The sequence below is a fragment of the Hylobates moloch genome, unplaced genomic scaffold, assembly GCF_009828535.3.
Source record: "Hylobates moloch isolate HMO894 unplaced genomic scaffold, HMol_V3 SCAFFOLD_1, whole genome shotgun sequence".
Lineage (NCBI taxonomy): Eukaryota > Metazoa > Chordata > Mammalia > Primates > Hylobatidae > Hylobates > Hylobates moloch.
In genome coordinates this window covers 2,638,023-2,657,036 of record NW_026652276.1, presented here as the reverse complement: position 1 = coordinate 2,657,036, position 19,014 = coordinate 2,638,023, and the positions used below count along the sequence as shown (strand labels likewise).

At 47.9% G+C, this 19,014-nt stretch overlaps 1 protein-coding gene across 6 annotated transcripts in view; it reads right to left on the bottom strand.

Annotated features, from left to right (window-relative positions):
* The window catches only part of HDAC4 (histone deacetylase 4), a 354,088-nt gene that overhangs the window by 167,552 nt on the left and 167,522 nt on the right, over positions 1-19,014 (bottom strand). For all 6 annotated transcript variants that reach the window (XM_032762194.2, XM_032762230.2, XM_032762216.2 and 3 more), the window contains exon 3: positions 17,844-17,915. In XM_032762194.2, the coding sequence (XP_032618085.1) occupies positions 17,844-17,915 (72 nt within the window). The remainder of the gene's footprint in view (positions 1-17,843; positions 17,916-19,014) is intronic.

Here is a 19,014-nt window from a genome sequence, read left to right as displayed (position 1 = left end):
CCACTAACAACCAAAACCTTGTGAAGAAGAGAAGGCTTTGTTTAACTGAGCTTTTACTTTTATGTGATGCTGAATACTTATGGTATGAACATCTGAGCCTTTGCTCTTGAACTGAATGCCCTTCCAGGAACACAGCCTCCTTCCCTGGATGAAGCTCCACCTGCCAGACCCTCTGCCTTCGCTCTGCCCTGCTGCACTCCTTCCTCCTGTGGGCTACTTGGGCCCCTGGGAACAGGACTGACCGGGAAGGGTGTGTGTCCTGCCCCTTCCCGGTGCTGGGATGGGAGTCTGGTGAGAAGGGGGTGCGCTGAGGTTCTACCCGCCATACTCGGCTGTCTTTCTAGGCAAGTCAGAATGTGCACAGGAAGGAAGCTCTGACTAAGCTACCTCGAACTATTCTCAACAATTTCTAAATGACACAGTCCCTGGTTTGTCAGAAGAGAAGTAAGTAGCAAAAGACAGGTGACTGCATTCATGCCACTTTCCCTTCCCCTAGCGTAACCCCAAACCCCGAGCCCCCTCACAGCTCTCCTACAGAAAGGGAGGCTCCTTCGCAGGCAGAGGACTCCCTTGCAGACATTCTCACACCCTGGGCCATGGCAGGCTGCGGGCACTGGGCCTCAGGGTGGGCTCAGGAGGACACAGCTCTGCAGGGCTCCAAAGGGGACCTGCTGGTGGCAGAGCCTGAACACAGCACAGGTGGGAGCAGGGTCTCCAGGAGCCGGCAGCATTGCTCCCGGAAGCTCTCGGAAAGCAAGAGGCCCTTTACTCCCCTTCATGATGGATAATCAAGCGACCAGACCTTCAAACCCAACTTTCCAAAACCTAGTGGTTAACCTAAAATTCCTCGCATTTTAAATGGAAATGGTAACGAAACTGAAATTTGGGGGAAGAAACTTAATGTATCTGTTTTCTCATTTTTCTCAGTGACAGAATCAGTAACCATTTTAAGGCTAATAACTTGATAAATGTCAGTCTAAATATATTATTTATATGTTATAAAGACAATCACCAAAACTAAAAATAACACTGCAAGTAACAAAATCAGAAAGTTGGAGAAAAGAGACGGCAGAAAGTGTCTGTGCTGACGGGCTACTCTCTCACAGGGACATCAGCACACATCGTCTGAAGGTGCTGGAACAGGAAAGCACAGTTCAGGGAAAAGTGTATGAGCTCATAAGAGTTTGCACAGTAAGAACTAAAAAGAGAGTATGGCCTTCCCCTTCCAAATCACCAGAAGGAAAATAAACCACACAGATCAGACCAAATAAAAGGTAAGAAAGCCCATATCCAAGAAGCCAAATAGGAAACAAAACAAGAAGCATTCACAACAGAAAACAGGGTGGGGCACAGTAGCTCATGCCTGTAATCATGGTGCTTTGGGAGGCTAAGGTGGGAGGAGGATCGTTTGAGGCCAGGAGTTTGAGACCAGCCTGGACAACATCATAAGACCCCATCACTACCAAACAATTAAAAAGTCAGCCAGCAGTGGCGACACGTGCCTGTAGTTCCAGCTACTTGGAAGCCTGAGGCAGGAGCATTGCTTGAGCCTGGGAGGGAGAGGCTGCAGTGAGCCATGATCATGCCACTGTACTCCAGCCTGGGTGACAGAGTGAGGCCCGTCTCAAAAAACAAAAACAGAAAACAGAATATAAAATTGGATGAAAATTTTAGGAGAAATATGTCCATTTTATCAACATTCATAAATAACACATAGTCACATGAAAATTATCAGATTGGATAAAAAACAGGACTGAACAATCATTGTATTAAAAACAAATCCAGCATAAGGCTCAGATTAGATGGGTAAAAAGCCCCAAACGGCAAATAGAAACAAATCGAAATGTGCAATCGAGATATCAGTATCACAAAGATTAAATCCAACACTAAATATCAAACAGATTTGCCCATTTCCTAAGTATAAAGCATACAATCTACAAACAGGATGGAAGTGTCTGAGGTACACACCGTGTACCTTCAAGTAAAAACACAGAACACACAGAGTGCGGACACACATGCTCAGCACTAGATATGAACCTGCTCTTGTACACTCACAGCAGAGCAAACACACAGGAGGTGCGTGTACACAGGATGGGAATAGTACAGTTGCTACTTCAGCCAACAGATAGGCCCCGAACCTCTTATCATTAAGCCATGTACGCCTTTTGTTGCAAGCCCCCACGAAACATTTACAAAAACCAATGCCACGTAAAGAACACAGTTTCCAAATACACATAGTGTAGACTAAACACTTGAACACACTGCAACAGAACCAGAAATAAAAGCAGAAGAAACAAAAATCCAACCATGGGAAAAATGAGTCTCTTTCTCTTAAACACTTCAAATTCTAGTGAAAGTGGTAAAAATTTATAAAGTAATGAACACATCGCATATCGAAAATTGTGGGAATTGCCTAAAATTGAGCTCAGAGAACAATGAATAGCTACCTACGTGTAAGTAACTACAAAAAGAACCCAAACAAATAACAACATTAGACTCAAAAAGCTAGAAAAAGAACTAGAAAATTAAAGCATACGTTGTGCAATGAAAAAGAGGAAGACGATAATAAAGGTGAAAGAAATCCGACAGATTGCGGATCTAGGCAGAAGCGATAAAGCCTGCGGTGGGGACAGTTTGTGCTTCTTAGGGGAAGACAGTGACCTCGGAGAAGACGGTGCCAAAAGACTCTCAGGAACCGGTCAGCAGCCTTTCATTATGAAAATCTTCAACGACACACAAAGTTAGCGAGAGGAACAGAATAAACACCCACGTATCCAGCTACCACAATGATCAACCTTAGCCATTCAGCTTCATCTATGAACATCCATCTTTTTTTATTTCTAATTCCATGGAATGACACATCTCAACTTTAAATGGATAACAGATGGGAAATGAATCATATATTTTATTAAAGGTTTTTCACACTAATATTGTGAATTTTAAAAATAATTATAGATTCACAGGAAGTTGCCAAGGAAGTCCAGAGAGATTCCGGGTACCCTTCTACCAGGTTTCCCCCACTGGCTCCACCTTCTGTAGCCAAAAAAAGCCAGGGACCGACCTTGGTACCATGCTGTCATCATGACCAAGGTGAAGTACTCCCTCACCACGAAGACCTCCCTCCCACCAGCCCTTGGACTTAGCTCATTCTGCGGGCGGTGACGTGAGACCCGCTGAGTGAAGCACAGAGGCCTCACCGCCCTGTCTCTCTTTACCTTCCCCGTTTCCAGTCACCTTAAATGATTCCTCCACATGAAGGAGAACCCCGTCAGATGGTATCAGTGTTCTCGCGAACACCATTTAGAAAAATAAACGAGAAGTGAAGGGGATGGAGCGGACATCGGTCCATTCTCTGACATAAACTGCTGAGGAAAGCCAAGGTCTGTGCACAGGAGAAGGGGCCACCATGGTGCCACCTGACACCACATCAGGGGAGGAGATGGGAGCATTCTGGGAAACCCTCTGGAAAAAAAATCACAGCTCCAACCAACAAAGCTAAGGGCATCTGGTTACCCCACAGGGGCTACTGAAACGCAAAGCAAAACAAAAAAGGCAGGAGTGTGGCAGGAGCTTCGGAGACCCTGTCCCCCTCCCTAGGGGTTAAGAGTGGCTGCCTGGGAAGGACGGCCCATGCCCATCTCTGTGTCCTCAGCACTCACCGCAAGGCCTGGACTCAACGGTGTCACATGAGTCACCTCGAGTTGCGCCTCAAAGTGCACTGAGAGTGGGATACACACACACACACACACACACACAGAGCCTTCAACTGAAGAACAGCTACTTCCACATCTGTCCACATTCTTAAGGGTCCCCTGAATGTACGATAAACTCAAAAATCTCATTTTTCAGCCAGTCATCGTGGACAAAAGCCATTTTTATAATGCACACACAACTTGACGTGATCCTTTTCTGGTGAATATTTCTTTCAAAGGGTCCTATTAAATGGCAAGCCGAAACTATTGAAGCTATTACGAACTTTGAGGAAATAAAACTTTCCTTAACAGGTCACTTAAAAGGCTTTTTTCTTCTGAGTAATAAGCTGTATCAACAACGCAGCAAGCTTTACTCAAAAACGTATTCCAAATTTGATTCTAACAGAAAATAAAGCCCTTCCTTGCCAGCCTTAAATCAAAATGTAGCTGTAAACTTGATGCCATAAGGGGCTCCAAAGACCCTTCCCACCCAAGGGGTGACACCCTGTGCCACTGCAAAGCCAGAAACACATCAGAAACGCCTCACTTCGCTTCCCCGGCTTTTACAGCAGCCCATGATGTTATTCTCGTGGAATTCTGTGTGCAGAGTCCCTGGGTGCTGGCCGTACCAGCCAGGGCTCTATCTGGAGGGAGCAAGACCATCTGTGTGCTTTTGCTCCGCGATTTAATGAAAATGCAAGTGTTAGATTTTTTCCCTGCTCCCTATTTCAGAACTATCCTTAAAGCTCTTTAGAAAATCCTTTTAATGTTTCTAATTTGTTCTATATCCCCAGGAAGAAAAAAAAACATCTTTTGGAAATATTTGCAAGCTCGAATTGAGCAAGAGCTGAAAATAAAAACCTGGCATGCAGTTGGTAAGTTGGCTTTCGAGAAGTGCACAAATGTACTTCCTGGAAACTATAAATAGAACCAGGCCTTACCCCATACCAAAAAAAAAAAAATGGTGAAATGTGCTTTAAGTTCTCATATAGAAGCGCAGCCACTAAAGACAAGCATGACCTCCAGAAATAACAGACAGAACCATCCACCTGAGATGCTGCTACAGTCACGTTACGGACAAAGCATTCCTGGAAAATCTTCCTAAGACTCTACAATTCCAACGCAAAAGCAATTGAATAAAAACAGTAAAAGAAAACTAATGTTTCAGGACTGAGCACCAATTTAAAGTACTTTTGCTCTGTGATCTCCTTTCATCCTCACAGCCCCCTGAAGCAGGTCCCAGCAGGGACCCGGGTATCACAGATGGGAGATGCAGCCAGTAAGCATTGTCACCTGGAACTGGCCACACCTCCTGGAACAGCACCACCTCCCTGAAACCACTGCAGCCCATCTCTCTAGCCTGCTCACACCAGCACAAGTTACACGTTACTCCTGAAAGCTATCCAAATACCCTAAACTCAATGGATAAAAATATATTGTCTGAAAATTAAAAATAGTTTCAGTGGTCTAGGAAGCCTACAAACCCCACTGCAGTTGCTCTTGCCTTCTTAGTTACGTAAGGTCAAATTTACATAAGAACACGTTTCAGAATTTCCTTCTTAGCAACCTCCAAACGTTTGGCTATGTGTTTTACCTAACAGCTGGGCCAAAGTAGGAACCACTATTACTTAACAGTAACAGTTGAAATATTTAAAAATAGAAAACATTGGAGAAGAAGAGAGGGCACCAAGGAAGAGGCCTGAAGGAGGTAGCCCCTCTCTCTGGAGCGAGCCAGCCTCTTCCAGGCAGCAACGTACATTCCGCCTGGGCTTTCAGGAGACCAGCGTGGGCTGCAGCATCTTTCAAGGGCACTGTGGGTCACTGGGGGTGGAATAATCCAGCAGGCAGGTAGAAATGCAGAAGGTAGGGGGCTGGTTCAGACTTCTGTCCAGAAAAATCACCTGGGAAGCTTGTTAAAAAGCTTCTTAAAAAGCTGAACCAGTAACTACTGTGTGATGTCCCCAGGGGCATTAAATGCCAATGAACACACAGTACTTAGCTGAGTGACAGATGGGTGGCCTTGGTAAGGGGACCTGTGGCCATCGGTGTCCTCATCATTGCTGTAATTAGCAGCAACCACAAGACCCACTTTGAGCAGGACCTTGCTGCTGGCTGTGGAGGCTGTGCGCTCACACTCTCTGCCCAACAAAGATCCTGGAGCCAGTAACTCTCTTGCCAGCAGTAACACTTTACAAAGTAGGATCTGGTAGAAGATGAATGCTAGCACTAAGCAAACATTGTTTAAAAAAAAAAAAAAGGAAAAGAAACAAAGTCTACTTTGTGGACCTTGCACGGAGGAGATCCACTGCCTGGGAGAGTTCATGTCCATGTATCTTTCCGCTATGAACGCCCAGCGCAGGCCCCTCCCAAGTTCAGCTCAGGCTCACGAACGCCTACCACTCAGTGTTTCAAACTGGGTGCCTTTGAAAGTACCGCACAGATCCCTACTAATCCGCATCCCAGCGCAGGGTCCGCTCCACCCACATTCCCCATGAATTCATGCAACTCCATCAGCAGTGCTTAAAGCCAAAAATCCTGAGGTCACCCTTGGCTCTTCTGTTTCCTGCACAGCCATCTGCAACCTAAGGAAACCCCATCTATGTCAGATAGCTCTAGAATTTGTACCATTTTCTACATTCCCAGTCCACCTACCCGGACTGAGCCCCATCCACTGCCTGGGTTGCTCCCAGACCCTGGTGGGTCTCCCTGCTCCTCCGATGCCTGCCCCACGTGGCCACTGCATTCTCTGTGGCAGTCACAGAGTCACATAGGTCACGTGGTGTCGCTTCTCTGCTCAGAACCTCCAGGAGCCTCCATGTCACTCAAAGCCATGCCTAATTGATTAACCCAGCCTTTTAAGTCTCTTGCACCGACCACTCCCTCTTCTCCTGACCACCTCTTTGGCCTGCAAATGTCTGCTCACCTTCTAAGGAGGCCTGCCCTCACCAGTGGGTGTAAAAACCGTAGCCCCTCCAATCCCCAGCCCCGCTCTGCCTTCCCTGCTCTACTGTTTACTCACGGCCTTTACTAGTTTCCTCTCTTTCTACCGGGGTAACACGAGCACCATGAAATAGGGGTCTCTGTGTCAATCATAAATATATGTATCCCACATGCCAAGGGCAGGGGATGGCATTAGAAGGCCCAATCAATATGAATGAGTGAATGAATGAATGAGTTTAATGCAGAAATCCACCCTCCTGAATCCCCTCTGTCCTCGACTGCTCACTCTCCTCCACAGCGATTCTCGCCTCTCACATTGTTCTAATATTGTAGATAATTTACAATCAATAAGCTTGAATTAATGAGCACATTTAGAATCCGGCACCCAACAACCAGAGAATTCAAACTCTTCTCACACATATATTAAAGATTCATAAAAATTGACCACAAAGCAAGTCTCAGTAAAATTCAAAGGCTGGGTCATTTCTAACCAGAATGGAGCAAATTAGAAAATCAATAACAAAAAAGATGGCTTGGAAAATTCAGACTTTCAGAAATCAAAAAACACTTCTAAATATTTCATTTTTTCAAATAAAAAAGGAACCATAAATTTCAAGATAACTCTCGAGAAACACCAAGACTTTATGAAGTGTTAATGTAATATGCTTTACAAATCAAATACTACAAATTAGAACTTATCCAAAGCAGCCCCATTTGAACCCCGAGGGAAGCACTGCACAGAACCCTGAATGCCTCCATGGGTAAGAAGAAGGGCTAAAAATTAATGAGTGAAATGTTCAGCCTAAAAGAACAAGCATATCTGAATAAATGCAGAGAAAGGAGAACAGCTATAAAAACAGGAATTAATAAAATAGAAAACACACCCACAAGAGCAGATCCACGAAGGCAGAAGTGGGTCTGCGGGAGAGTAAAACATAGCTGGCCTCCCACCGCCTGCGGGGCTGCCTCCACCCCAGGGGGGCATGAGAAACACCTGGATGGAGGGGTGGAGCCTGGCTGGGCTCAGGGGCAGGAGAGGGAAGCCAGGAAGGCGGGGGAAGGCAGGTCCGCAGGGGAGGGCAGGCCCCCCCAGGAAGGCCCACGCAGGGCTGGGTGCTCGGCAGACGGCTATAGAACTGAAAGAAGTGCCAGCCCCTTCCTCGGGCACCCAACTAAACCGCGTTCAATTTCTTCCCCTCGCCCATGGCCACATATCTGCTACCCAAGGGACACCTCCAGTCCTCCCTCACCTGGTCAGACACCTGGCTCTGGTGGCCCCTCGGAGCCCCTCGTTGGGAACACAGAGGGCCTGAGTTTGGTTCTGCATCACACGTGACAGTGTGTGCGTCTTGCTGTGAGGTCCAGAAATGGAAACCTTCCTTAAAAGATGGGCAGGTTCCTCTGGTAGGGGACGTGGTGTTGGTGCGGCGAAAACAAGACATTAGGGTCAAATGTGGCCGCTGAGAAGGAACTCCCTTTCAGCTGCACTGCAACAACCTAACACAGACAAGGGTCGGCAAAGGGCCATCTCCCTCGTCCTGGCGGCACAGGCTTTCAGATGCCACAGAGGGGCTCCGCAGGCCCTCTGGATACATTTTACAGTCCACAGCCTTAAAGCACACAAAGCTGGTAATAAAAGAAAAAAGATAAAAGGCCCTTTAACCAGAAATGATGTCATGATGCAAAAATTCATTCCTGGATAATACTTCTGGCCACCAGTGACACTCTGAATACACAAACCAAACCAAATTCTCAGTGGAAAAAAAAATCCTTTCTTCCAACCAATCATCACTTAGAACTGTGGAATCCTCCCCGAGAGATGCTCCGTGAGATTTCTCTGTATTCTGTATCAACGTGGTTGAGCGGCACTGCTGGGACTGCCACATAGCTTTCTCTCTCCCTCTAAAGTAGAGAGACAACCAGTCACCAGCTCCACCCCATCCGGGTTTGCTGTGGATGTGTGGACGGTTTTAGAAGCACCCAGAGGATATTTCTCAGACAGCACCCCCAATTCTCCACGATGCCCCAACCAATAACCGTCTGCTTTATTACCACCCGTGTTCCTTGCTACGGGCAGACAGTAAGCTCTTCAGAACTCTTTGGGTCGATAGCAACAACAACAACGTAAAAAGTAATGGGGGGAGGGGGGGCTGTGATAAACGTAGATAACCCAAACAATCTAATGTCCACCCAGGATGGAGAAGCTTTCTATCTTTCTGCCTCAGGCCCTGGGGACAAGGAAAGAACCAGGTGGAAAGTGAGGCCGGCAGGCTCGCGGGCGGGGCTGGCAGGAAGCAGTGTCCTCGGCGGCGTGGGGAGGCACGGTCCCACCCGCCAGCCACAGGGGCATTTGTGGTGAAAAACAACAGAGTGAACACAATCAAGTTGTCCTGCTCCCTCCAAGATCCTGCTAAAACAGTGTATGGATTGTTTAGAAAGACACACCAACACAACACACACACGGGAGATGGGAGAGCAGGCACAAAATGCTGGAAGTCAGAAAGGATCTGGGTGAATAAGGTATCAGAGACAGCAAAGCTGACCCATCAGCCAGGGTGGGCCAAACCAGTCTCGGTCACACAGCCCTCCGGGGCACAGGGGCTGGTGGCACCAGGACTGGAGGTGAAGGAGAATGAAATATCTGCTCAGGGAGTGCAGGGCCCCAATCGCCGCTTACCCCACGTGGCTGGCAGAGCCCAGGGACTACTCCCCTCTGGAGAGGGAGACAGGACAGCACTGAAAACTGCAGCTCAGTGGAAGCTGGCCAGCTACACGTGAGGTGCCCTGGTCTTCCTGCCCCAGGATGGGGGCAGGCAGCATTGGGCCCTCACAGTGAGGTCACAGGGGCCAAGCGGCCTGCTGGACACCACGCCAAGTGGGACCGGGCAGCCCCCAGCAGCCAACACCCTGCATGCCCCTGCAGGTCCCACCAGCCTCAGTGCCCTCTGCTACAGATGACAGATAGCCATGCTCACCAGAAAGGCCAGGAAGACTGTCGTCACAGAAGGCAGAGCCTGGACAGGCAGACAAGCACCTTGGGGAAATACAGACAGACAGAGGGAAGGGAAGACAGGCCCTCCAAAGGCAAGCGGAAGGAGCGGGACGCAACCCTGGAGCTCCAGGACGGGAGGGCATGCCTCGGGTGCTGAGGAACACAGTCTCTGCCCGGTGAAATGAGCAAGCAAGTCTCAGAGGGCTAACACCATTAAAAGCCAGAAAGGCCCTCTGAAGGAAAATGTGACTGACTCAGCAGCCTCAGGAGTCACCGTCCTGCAGATCAGGTCCAGCGGGCTGCGGCTCCTGCAGCTGCCACTGCAGGGTGGCCCGGGCCCTCTGCTAAGTCTCCCAGCTGCTTCCATCCACAAGGCATCTTCTCAAGACACATTTTCACTGCAGTTCAAGCCCTCCTGTTATTATGCTTCCCAGCATCAGCTGGGCTGGGTTTCACTTGAGATAGTTGCTCCTAGGGACATTGCCACAAAGGGATGGGAAGGTGGAAGGGACGGTGGTTGAGCTGCAGGAAGGGCAGAGCCACAAACCTGGGGCCAGGCAGACCAGAGGGCACCAGGAAGCAAGAGTGCAAGAGAACACAGACCCCTCCTGTGTGCCGGACGCTATGCCAGACACTTGCCCTTGCTGCCTGCGCCCTGGCCCAGGACCAAGCAGCCCCGGGACGCCAGGTGAGGAGCAGCCTGCTGGAGGCCATGTGGCCGACAGGAGAAGGAGACAGGAAGACTGTGCTGCCCCAATGTCTGCCAGGCTCCCAGGCCTTGAAGCGACTCGGCTGAGCCCAGGACCTGATCCTTCACTGGCCTCTGTCAATACTGAGCCCGAACGGGATGGCAGGAGGGAGCTGTCACTGTGAGAGTTAGGAGGAAAGTGAATGGGGTGGAAATACAGGCTGTGTACGCCACGTGAAAGGTGCTGTTCTTGGCCCTGCAGTGTTTCCAGAGAGGCCTGACGTTACTGCTCATGGGAGTTCACAGATCTGAGGGGAAAGAGAGCAGAAATCAGAAGTGACTGTCTCCAGGTGGCAAAAAGCAAACAGCATCAGAGAAAAACAGGACTATCTGAAGATTTAGGGGAGGATAGGGATGAGATATTGGGAAGGACTGGAGAAAGAGGCATCAGGATGAACAGGCCTTGAAAAATAACACCTTTTGAAATTCTTAAGAGGTAATATGCCTTCAGCCATCGAAGAGGAATTGGAACTTGAGGATTACTCGACACCACATCTAGTGAACAAGGTAGTGACCAAGCAGGAGGGCGCAGCTTCTGGTCCAAAACTATTCTCAACTGTAAAGTAACAAGGGCTGGGCACAGTGGTTCACACCTCTATTCCCAGCACTTTGGGAGGCTGAGGCAGGCGGATCCCCTGAGGTCAGGAGTTCGAGACCAGCCTGGCCAATGTGGTGAAACCCCGTCTCTACTAAAAATACAAAAACTAGCCGGGCGTGGTGGTGCGCGCCTGTAATCCCAGCTATTCAGGAGGCTGAGGATGCAGGAGAATCACTTGAACCTGGGAGGCAGAGGTTGCAGTGAGCCGAGATCCTCTCACTGCACTCCAGCCCTGCATTCCAGTCAATACAGTGAGACTCTATGTCTCAAAAAATAAATAAAAATAAAAATAAAATGAATAAAGTAATGGGGCCAATTCGCCTAATCGCCAAAAGTGACTCTTAAAGCATTTCTAAATTGCTCATAATTGTGCACGACACACGCATGGCCTCCGGGAGTAACGCTGTATTGCAGTCAGCTTTTAAAGCTACGTGGGGGGCAGACTCCTGTGTCTGGCCTTCGAGTCATGGCTATTCATACGGGCCCTCAGGTTAACTTGATGGAGGGCAGTCGACAAACTCTCAACATTAGTTTGAACTAAGAGAATCAAACCATGGGAATTCTTTTCAGATTTTTCAAATGTTGACGAAAAAGGCCAAACTCTGTAAAATAGTTGAAGAGGTTTATTTTAAGCCAAATATGAGGGACCATGGCCCAGGACACAGCCTCAGGAAGTCTGTGCCTGAGGCTGTCACGTTACAGGTTGGCTTTATGCGTTTTAGGGAGACAGAAGTTACAGGCAACACATGTAAGGTATATACCGGTTTCGCTCAGAACATCTTGAAGAAGTAGGGTGAGGATCTCACAGATCCTAGGCAGACTGAAAGGTTTTCTGACTGAAGAGTTGATGTCAGCATAAAAAAAAGTTTTGAGTTAAGATAAGCAGGGGTTCTTGTTATGTGGATGAGGCCTCCAGGAAGCAGGCTTCAGAGAGAATAGATGGTAAATGTCTCCTATGGGACTTTAAAGGGTGACTTGTAGTTAAATCTCTCCTGGATCAGGAAAAAGAGACCTGGAAAGGGCATGGGATTCTCTCCAGAATGCAAATTTCCCCCGCAAGAGGCAGTTTTCTATAGCCACTCAAAATAGGTTGGAAGGAATATATTCTGGGGTAAAACACTTTTATTTCCTGCAGGGCCTGCTCTCTGTCACCTGCTGCTATCCCAGAGTCAGGGTGGAACCAGGAATCTTACTGCTGTGTCTGTTTCATCAGTCAGAGATCGCTGTTTTAATGTTAATGCTGGTCAGCTGGGCCTGAACGCCAAAAAGAGCGGGGGTCTAAGGAGGCCTGTCCAACCCCCCATTCCCATCAGGGCCTGAACTCATTTTTCAAGTTTCTTTGGGACCCCTTGGTCAAGGAGGGGGTCCATTCGTTGGGTTGGGGGACTTAGAATTTTATTTTTGGTTTTACACAAACAGTTTTACTTTGATGTCTTTACATTCTACACTTCACTTTACCTCCAAAAATTAAAACAAAGCAAGCAAGCAAAACAAACAAGAAACAAAAGCAAAGCAGGCAACATGTTCTGCAGTGGACCTGACCGTCCTGGCCAATCCTCAACCGTGGCTGGCGAGCAGCTGAGTCCGTGGGCCAGAGGGCATTGATTCCTCAAAGACACTCCCCTGATCTGAGGAAAACAACCCACGCAGTCACGGCAGGCACCGCTAGGATGAGGCCGCCACAGGCTCTCTTCTTCCTGCCACTCCTGCCCAGTCCTTCCGTGGGGGCCACTCGAGGAACCACCAGAGGTGGCCGTGGGTCCTTCACTGGACCCTATCCAAACCCCAGAAATGCCAACTTTATGACAAAAACTCACAAAGGGGCACCACGCAGGAATATTACAACCAAGGACTTTGTTACCGCGGGCTCTGTGTATGAAGGTAATTAACAGCTTCCGGTGCCAATAAAGGGAGACTTTAGAAGCTTCCCCTGAGGTCACACATGCTTGCAGATTTCTACCAGATTCCACTTTCTTCTCACCAAACAAAACAACGCAATCACCACCACAAAACACATCTAGGAGGCAGCATGAGCTCCAGGCACCAGCCAACCTCAACTACTTCCTGTTCCAAAATGTAAGAGCAGTGTCCGGAAATACAGCTCCTTTGACAGTGTGGTGATCAAACACCCCTTAGATTTGGGAATCCAACACTGAAGCCAAACGTGAATTTTGTGTTATTTTGGAGAGTTTCTCTACAGTTTCTAGTTAATCCCCTTTAAGGTTCCAGAGTTTTCTTTTAAAAATGGTGCTTTTGAAATATAACCTTAAAAAGAGCCTCCCTAACTCTGACAGATACACGTTTCCCAGGACACAGGTACAAGAGGGTGATGTAACCGCCACCCTATGCCACAGGAAACTGTAGAACATGCTTCTCTCTAGTCCAGCGTTCTGGTCTTAACATTGGCCTCTACTTCCTCTTTTGGCTGATGGAAGAGCATGGCATTTTCTGAGGATGTCTTTCCCCCCAGTAGCACAGCCCTCAGGGCAGAGATGTGTCCTGCCCTGTAATGTATATGCTGAGCGACCCTGGGATAGCCGCCACGGGATCCAAGGCTCTGGCTTTCCTTCTGTAGGAGCAGGAGGGGGTACAGGAGCCAGGGCACTCGGTCACAGTGGAGAGCAGCGCCGTGAGGGCCGTAAGCCCTCAGCATGCCGTCTGGTTAACAGTAAGTCCTTCATCCACACTTCTGTTGTTACTGATGTTTTTTTGTTTGCCTCCAGTTTGCTCCCGGATGCCTGAGGTAGGTATCCTCCCCGAAGCACCCCTCTCCTCAATCAAGGTTGCTGAGCACCTGCAAGGCCTGGCTGGAAGCCAGCTCAACCTCCAGCCTTGGAACCCAACACCCACCACTTCAGTGATTTTTTTCTACAATAAACACGCATTGCTTTTATAATAAGGAAGGGGAGGAGTTTTAATTACAATGATTCTGAAATGAATGACTGAGTAGTACTAGTTTTTAAGTTCCCCGTAATTCAGCCCTTGGGCATAGTTGGGTTTGTCATCCTGTATGACATTCTGCTGGTCTCTCCTGGTTGACTAATTCCATGCCTTCTCCTCTGTCCTCAAACTGCAACATCTCCCCAGCCTAACTCAGCCAATGGCTCTGTTTGCTCACTCCATGGGAAAACACAAGGCTCTGGCAGAGAACTGGGGGTCACGAGCTCCCGCCCCCAACCCACCCTGCCACCATGTCTCTGCCTGGGATCTGCCTCTATGTCGTCTCCTCCAAGGGTGGCCCTTCCCCTCACCAAGCAGACAACAACTCCCAGGAAGGGGGAAGAGCAAAGCCCCGTCCACAACTGTGACATTCCACTTATTCAAAACGCAAAGAAACAGGAGGCAAAGACGGAATAATACTAACAACATGTCTGTTATATCTTAGTGGTAGGCAAATGGTTATGTGTTTTCTTTTATGATAGAGCTACTTTACAATTAAAATTTTTAAAACATTTTTAAAAAGAAAGACAGAAGAAAGTCTACAGATAAAAAGTTATGAGGGAAGTTGAAGAAATCAAAGTTGATCTAAGACAAATGGCATTTTGGCTTTTTCCTCCTCCAGTACAGCTGACAATATCCCAAACCCAAAAACCAAAATCCAAAATGCCTCCAAATCCAAAACTTTTTCATGGTGACACTCAAAGGCAATGCTCATTGGAGCATTTCTGATTTTGAATTTTCAGACTTAGGATGCTCAACCAGTAAGAATAATGCAAATATTCCAAAATCCAAAAAAAAAACCCAAAGTCCAAAACACTTCTGCTTCCAAGCATTTCAGATAAGAGATACTCAACCTGCATAGACTTTCCCAGAGCACATGATATGCTTACCTGACGTTTCTAAAATCTCAAGGTGGCACACAAATACATGGTATGAATAATGCTTTTCTGTTGGAAGTGGGAATTTATTAGGACTAAGTGTATTGAAAAAGAACCATAATCAGAAAAAGACTGTGTTGAACATAACAGCATTCACACGAGGGAATGGTCAGGAAACGGGACAGATCAACAGTGGGGAGGGCTGCCCGGTCGCCCTTCCTGCTCCAAGTACACGCTCATCTGTTCAAAGGGAGCGAGCTCTCACAGTGACTGCTGGAGTCATTCCTGACAATTGTGTGTGTGTGTGTGTGTGTGTGTGTGTGTGTATCAGTCTGTTTCCACACCTTCAAACGTCAAAATGTCTAAAGAATAGTTAAGATTAAATTCAATCATTAGGAAATGTATAACAACAATTGAGGACTGACATAAAAATATACCTAAAAATGTTTATACTCCCATATCATAAAAATGTGGCTTTAAAGACATTTTCCTATCAATTTTCAAGTTATCACCTAACCTGAGATTAATATTTCTTTGCAGTATTTTTCAATGGGTTGAAATGACCAAAATGTAGTTTGAAAGAACACGCTTCACACCAGAGGCTTCTAAGGCACAGGCACTGTGCAGGCTCAGTGATGGATGTCATACAGGACTGCTGCACACACATGCGTTCTTTCTCTGCCCACTGTTCCTGGGCATCGCTGCTACGTTATTTAAAATTACTCTGCAAACACTCCCACCACGTCCACCAACCCATGCACGAATATGCAATAAATACCAGAAGACACGGCACTCTCTTTGACTCAGACCAATGGGAACCTGATTACGAGGGAGGTAAATGGCCAGCATCACGGGGCAGCCTTCCCAACATGCCACTTCTCAAGTCTGGCGGTTCACCCCAAAGGAAGAGAATGAGGGTGACAGGCTGCAGGACAGGTCCAGGCCTTGAACGGGGATATAAAGGCTACATCACACACATTCCTCAATACTAGTCAACGGGACACTGAGATGACATTTATTGAGGAACTGCTAAAAAGCTGACACATACCTTTCATCTCTATAAGAACTCTGTAGAGAGGCGTTATCATCCCCGGCTAAGAAATGAGAAAACAAAACTGAGCTCTTCGGCAACTCGCCCAAGCTCCCACGCAAATGGGCAGCAGAGGCGGGCCCCGGTGCCCTCTGTGGGAGGCTGAAGCCCCAGCCTGTCCTCACACCAGGCAGGGATCCCGTGGCAGGTCTCAACAGGCAGGGTGCGCTTCCCAAGCCGGATTAGTAATTTGAAGCCCACCTTTTTTGGTTCACTCGGAAACTATGCATATTTACCATCTTTTCCCAGCCCATCAAGCTATCAGAAAATCCTCTTACCCTCATGCCACGCCCGGTTAAGCACAAGCAAGTTGTCTCAAAAATGCCCCAGTCACAGGATTCAGTGTTTACACGAAAACAACACCGGCAAAGTGAACTTGAGAGAAAGTGAAAACCAAAACTGTCGACATAAGCCAAAATTTTAAAACTGTGCATCTTCATCTGGTACTTAAAGGTCCCCACTGCTCCCCCAGGCTCCAGTGTGCTGGGGTAAAAAATAAACTGCTTGATCCGTAATAATGCAGAGTAAAATCAAGGTGTAAAACAACAGACAGAAATGAGCCCCCCAAGCACCTCCCAAGAGGCCAGGGGACCGTACCCCACAGACACAGAGAGCCTTCCCGGAGCAGGGCAAAGACACCTCCAGAACTCCAGGTTTGGAAAATGACAGAAAACCTGGCCGACTTAGGAGAATCACAAGGCAAAGAAGGAAATCTCTTCTTGGAAACATTCAGCCTGGCTTCAAGCTGGCTTCAACTTCCTTTCAGGATGATGAGTGGGTCTAACTGGGGCACTGGAGGGCACAGGCAGCAGCAAAGGCTGACTGTCAAGGAAGGCGCAGCAGAGCCAAGACCAGAGACCCAGGCCTCAGGACGTAGTTAGTCCCTGCAAGGCCCGGTCACACTGCCCTGCAGGATGCATGTGGAACAGAACACTGGTTCCCTCAGCCCCACGCCTTCAGGAGGTTCGGGTTTTATTCTCGGAGAGGCTGCATGGCTAAGAAGAATGATACCCTCACAAGGAGTTTAAACCCTGGAGGATTCTACGTGGAAACGGGTTTTACAGACAAAGAAAAGGGGGGAAAAGTCTGTTTCCATGGCCTACAGACTTGGAGTATCTTAAAATGTTACCTACGAGGCTGGGCGCAGTGGCTCACGCCTGTAATCCCAGCACTTTGGGAGGCCGAGGCAGGCAGATCACTTGAGCTCAGGAGTTCAAGACCAGCCTGGCCAAATGGTGAAACCCTGTCTCTACTAAAAATACAAAATTAGCCAGGTGTGGTGGTGCACACCTGTAATCCCAGCTACTTGGGGAGGCTGAGGCAGGAGAATCGCTTGAACCCAGGAGGTGGAGGTTGCAGTGAGCCAAGATTACGTCACTGCACTCCAGCCTGGGCGACAGAGTGAGACTCCATCTCCAAATAAACAAATGCATAAATAAATAAAAATTACCTATGGAATGAAATATTTCTGATCACCACTGATACTTTTGTTGTTAAAGAGCTGAAAGGTACTTGGAAGATAGATGATGCCACTGACTCATTTAACCAACAAAAGCTGGTGGCAACGGACAAGGTGTGGTCTGTCCATGGTCGTGTGGCCAGTGGGACCCAGCCCCACCCACTGCAAGCTCAGAGGTCTTTCCTACAGGCCCTCATGGGGATCAGGGCCAGGGGTTACACCTAGACCAAGCAGTTGGTGCCTTTGGGAAGAACACATCCTTTAGCACCAGAGAGAAAAACAACAACAAAAAAATCAGTGTTTACCATTTACATGGCATGGAGCCATTTCATTTCCAGAAAGGATGGCCTCTTTTACCACCAGCAAGAGCACCCAAATTCAGTGAACCTGATAACCCACACCTCCCCCCTCGCCTTCTCTGCACTCCTCCAGTAAGGCAGAGCCTCTGAACACCTCTTTGGCTCAGCGCAGGGCCGGCCGGACAAGGCAGGGGTGGGCGGACTTACCCGTGCTGGGCATGTGGTTCACGCGGGCAGGATTCAGCAGCTCCACTGGCTGGTCTCGGCCAGAAAGTCCATCTGGAGAACAGAGAAGGCACTGGCTTCAGAAACTGCGCGCATTTCAGCCAACATACTTTATGCTGGGAGTGTGCAGGGAATAACTCCCCAAACAATGAAATGCATGTGTCCTTCCTACTTTTAAAGAGGGACACTTTCAGCTTCGTCACAGATTATTTGTATTTGCCAAAGAAAATCAAAGATCCTTTGTAGAATAATCAAAATAGCCTCCTACTGAGATAGGGCAAACACCTGTTTCTGGCCTAAGAGCCACTGGCTTAGCAATTTGGGTTTACCCCTGTTCAGCAACCACATTATACCCACTCGTGCTGATCAGAAGTCGGCTTTTCTGCAGACCACAAGCACTAAGATAATAAAAAGAGAAGAGCAGCCCTTCCTCTTCTCAGATAGTGACAAACGGTCTGGACGCTCACAGAAACGCAGGACAGGGAGCACTCGGAACCCTCCGGGTGTGCGGACAGGGAAGGAGGCGAGCTGAGGCCGCTCCAGCTGCAAATAGGTAAGGAGGAGAACGCTTCACCAGGTGTTCTCAAGGTACAGAGTCCTTTCTTTTAAATCCACTTTTAGACTGTATTCAGGAGCTGTTTCTGTCTATTCAGACTCACTGCAAAGATGAGACTGGAACCCACCCACCACCTAAACCTGGTGCAGGCTGGATTTAGACTGCCTGGGATTTTTCTATATTTTCCCAAGCAGAAAGGAAAGAAAACTCTGGCAAGATTTCCAGGAATCACACTTTTCTTTTAAAATTAGCTTCTGACAAGTGGTGTAAAATGCCCTGCAATAATGTGCATATCATTACAGATTGCACGCGGAGGTCATTTTCCTTACTAAGCGAAGGAGGAGAGCACCAGTTTCGCAGGGCAGCCATGGAACTCTGTAGATACAAGTTTTAAAACAGGACAAAAACAACTAACATCAGGTCAAACGACTGCAAAAAAAAAAAAAAAAAAAAAAAACTCACTTTTTATCCAAAACAGATAATTCCTAGCATTGCCAACCCATGCATGTCCTTGGAGATGTTCAATACCCAAGAACGGAAAGAAGGGCCCCAGGAGATTGGAGGGCACGCTCTTGACATCGAAGCCCGTCCTAAGTT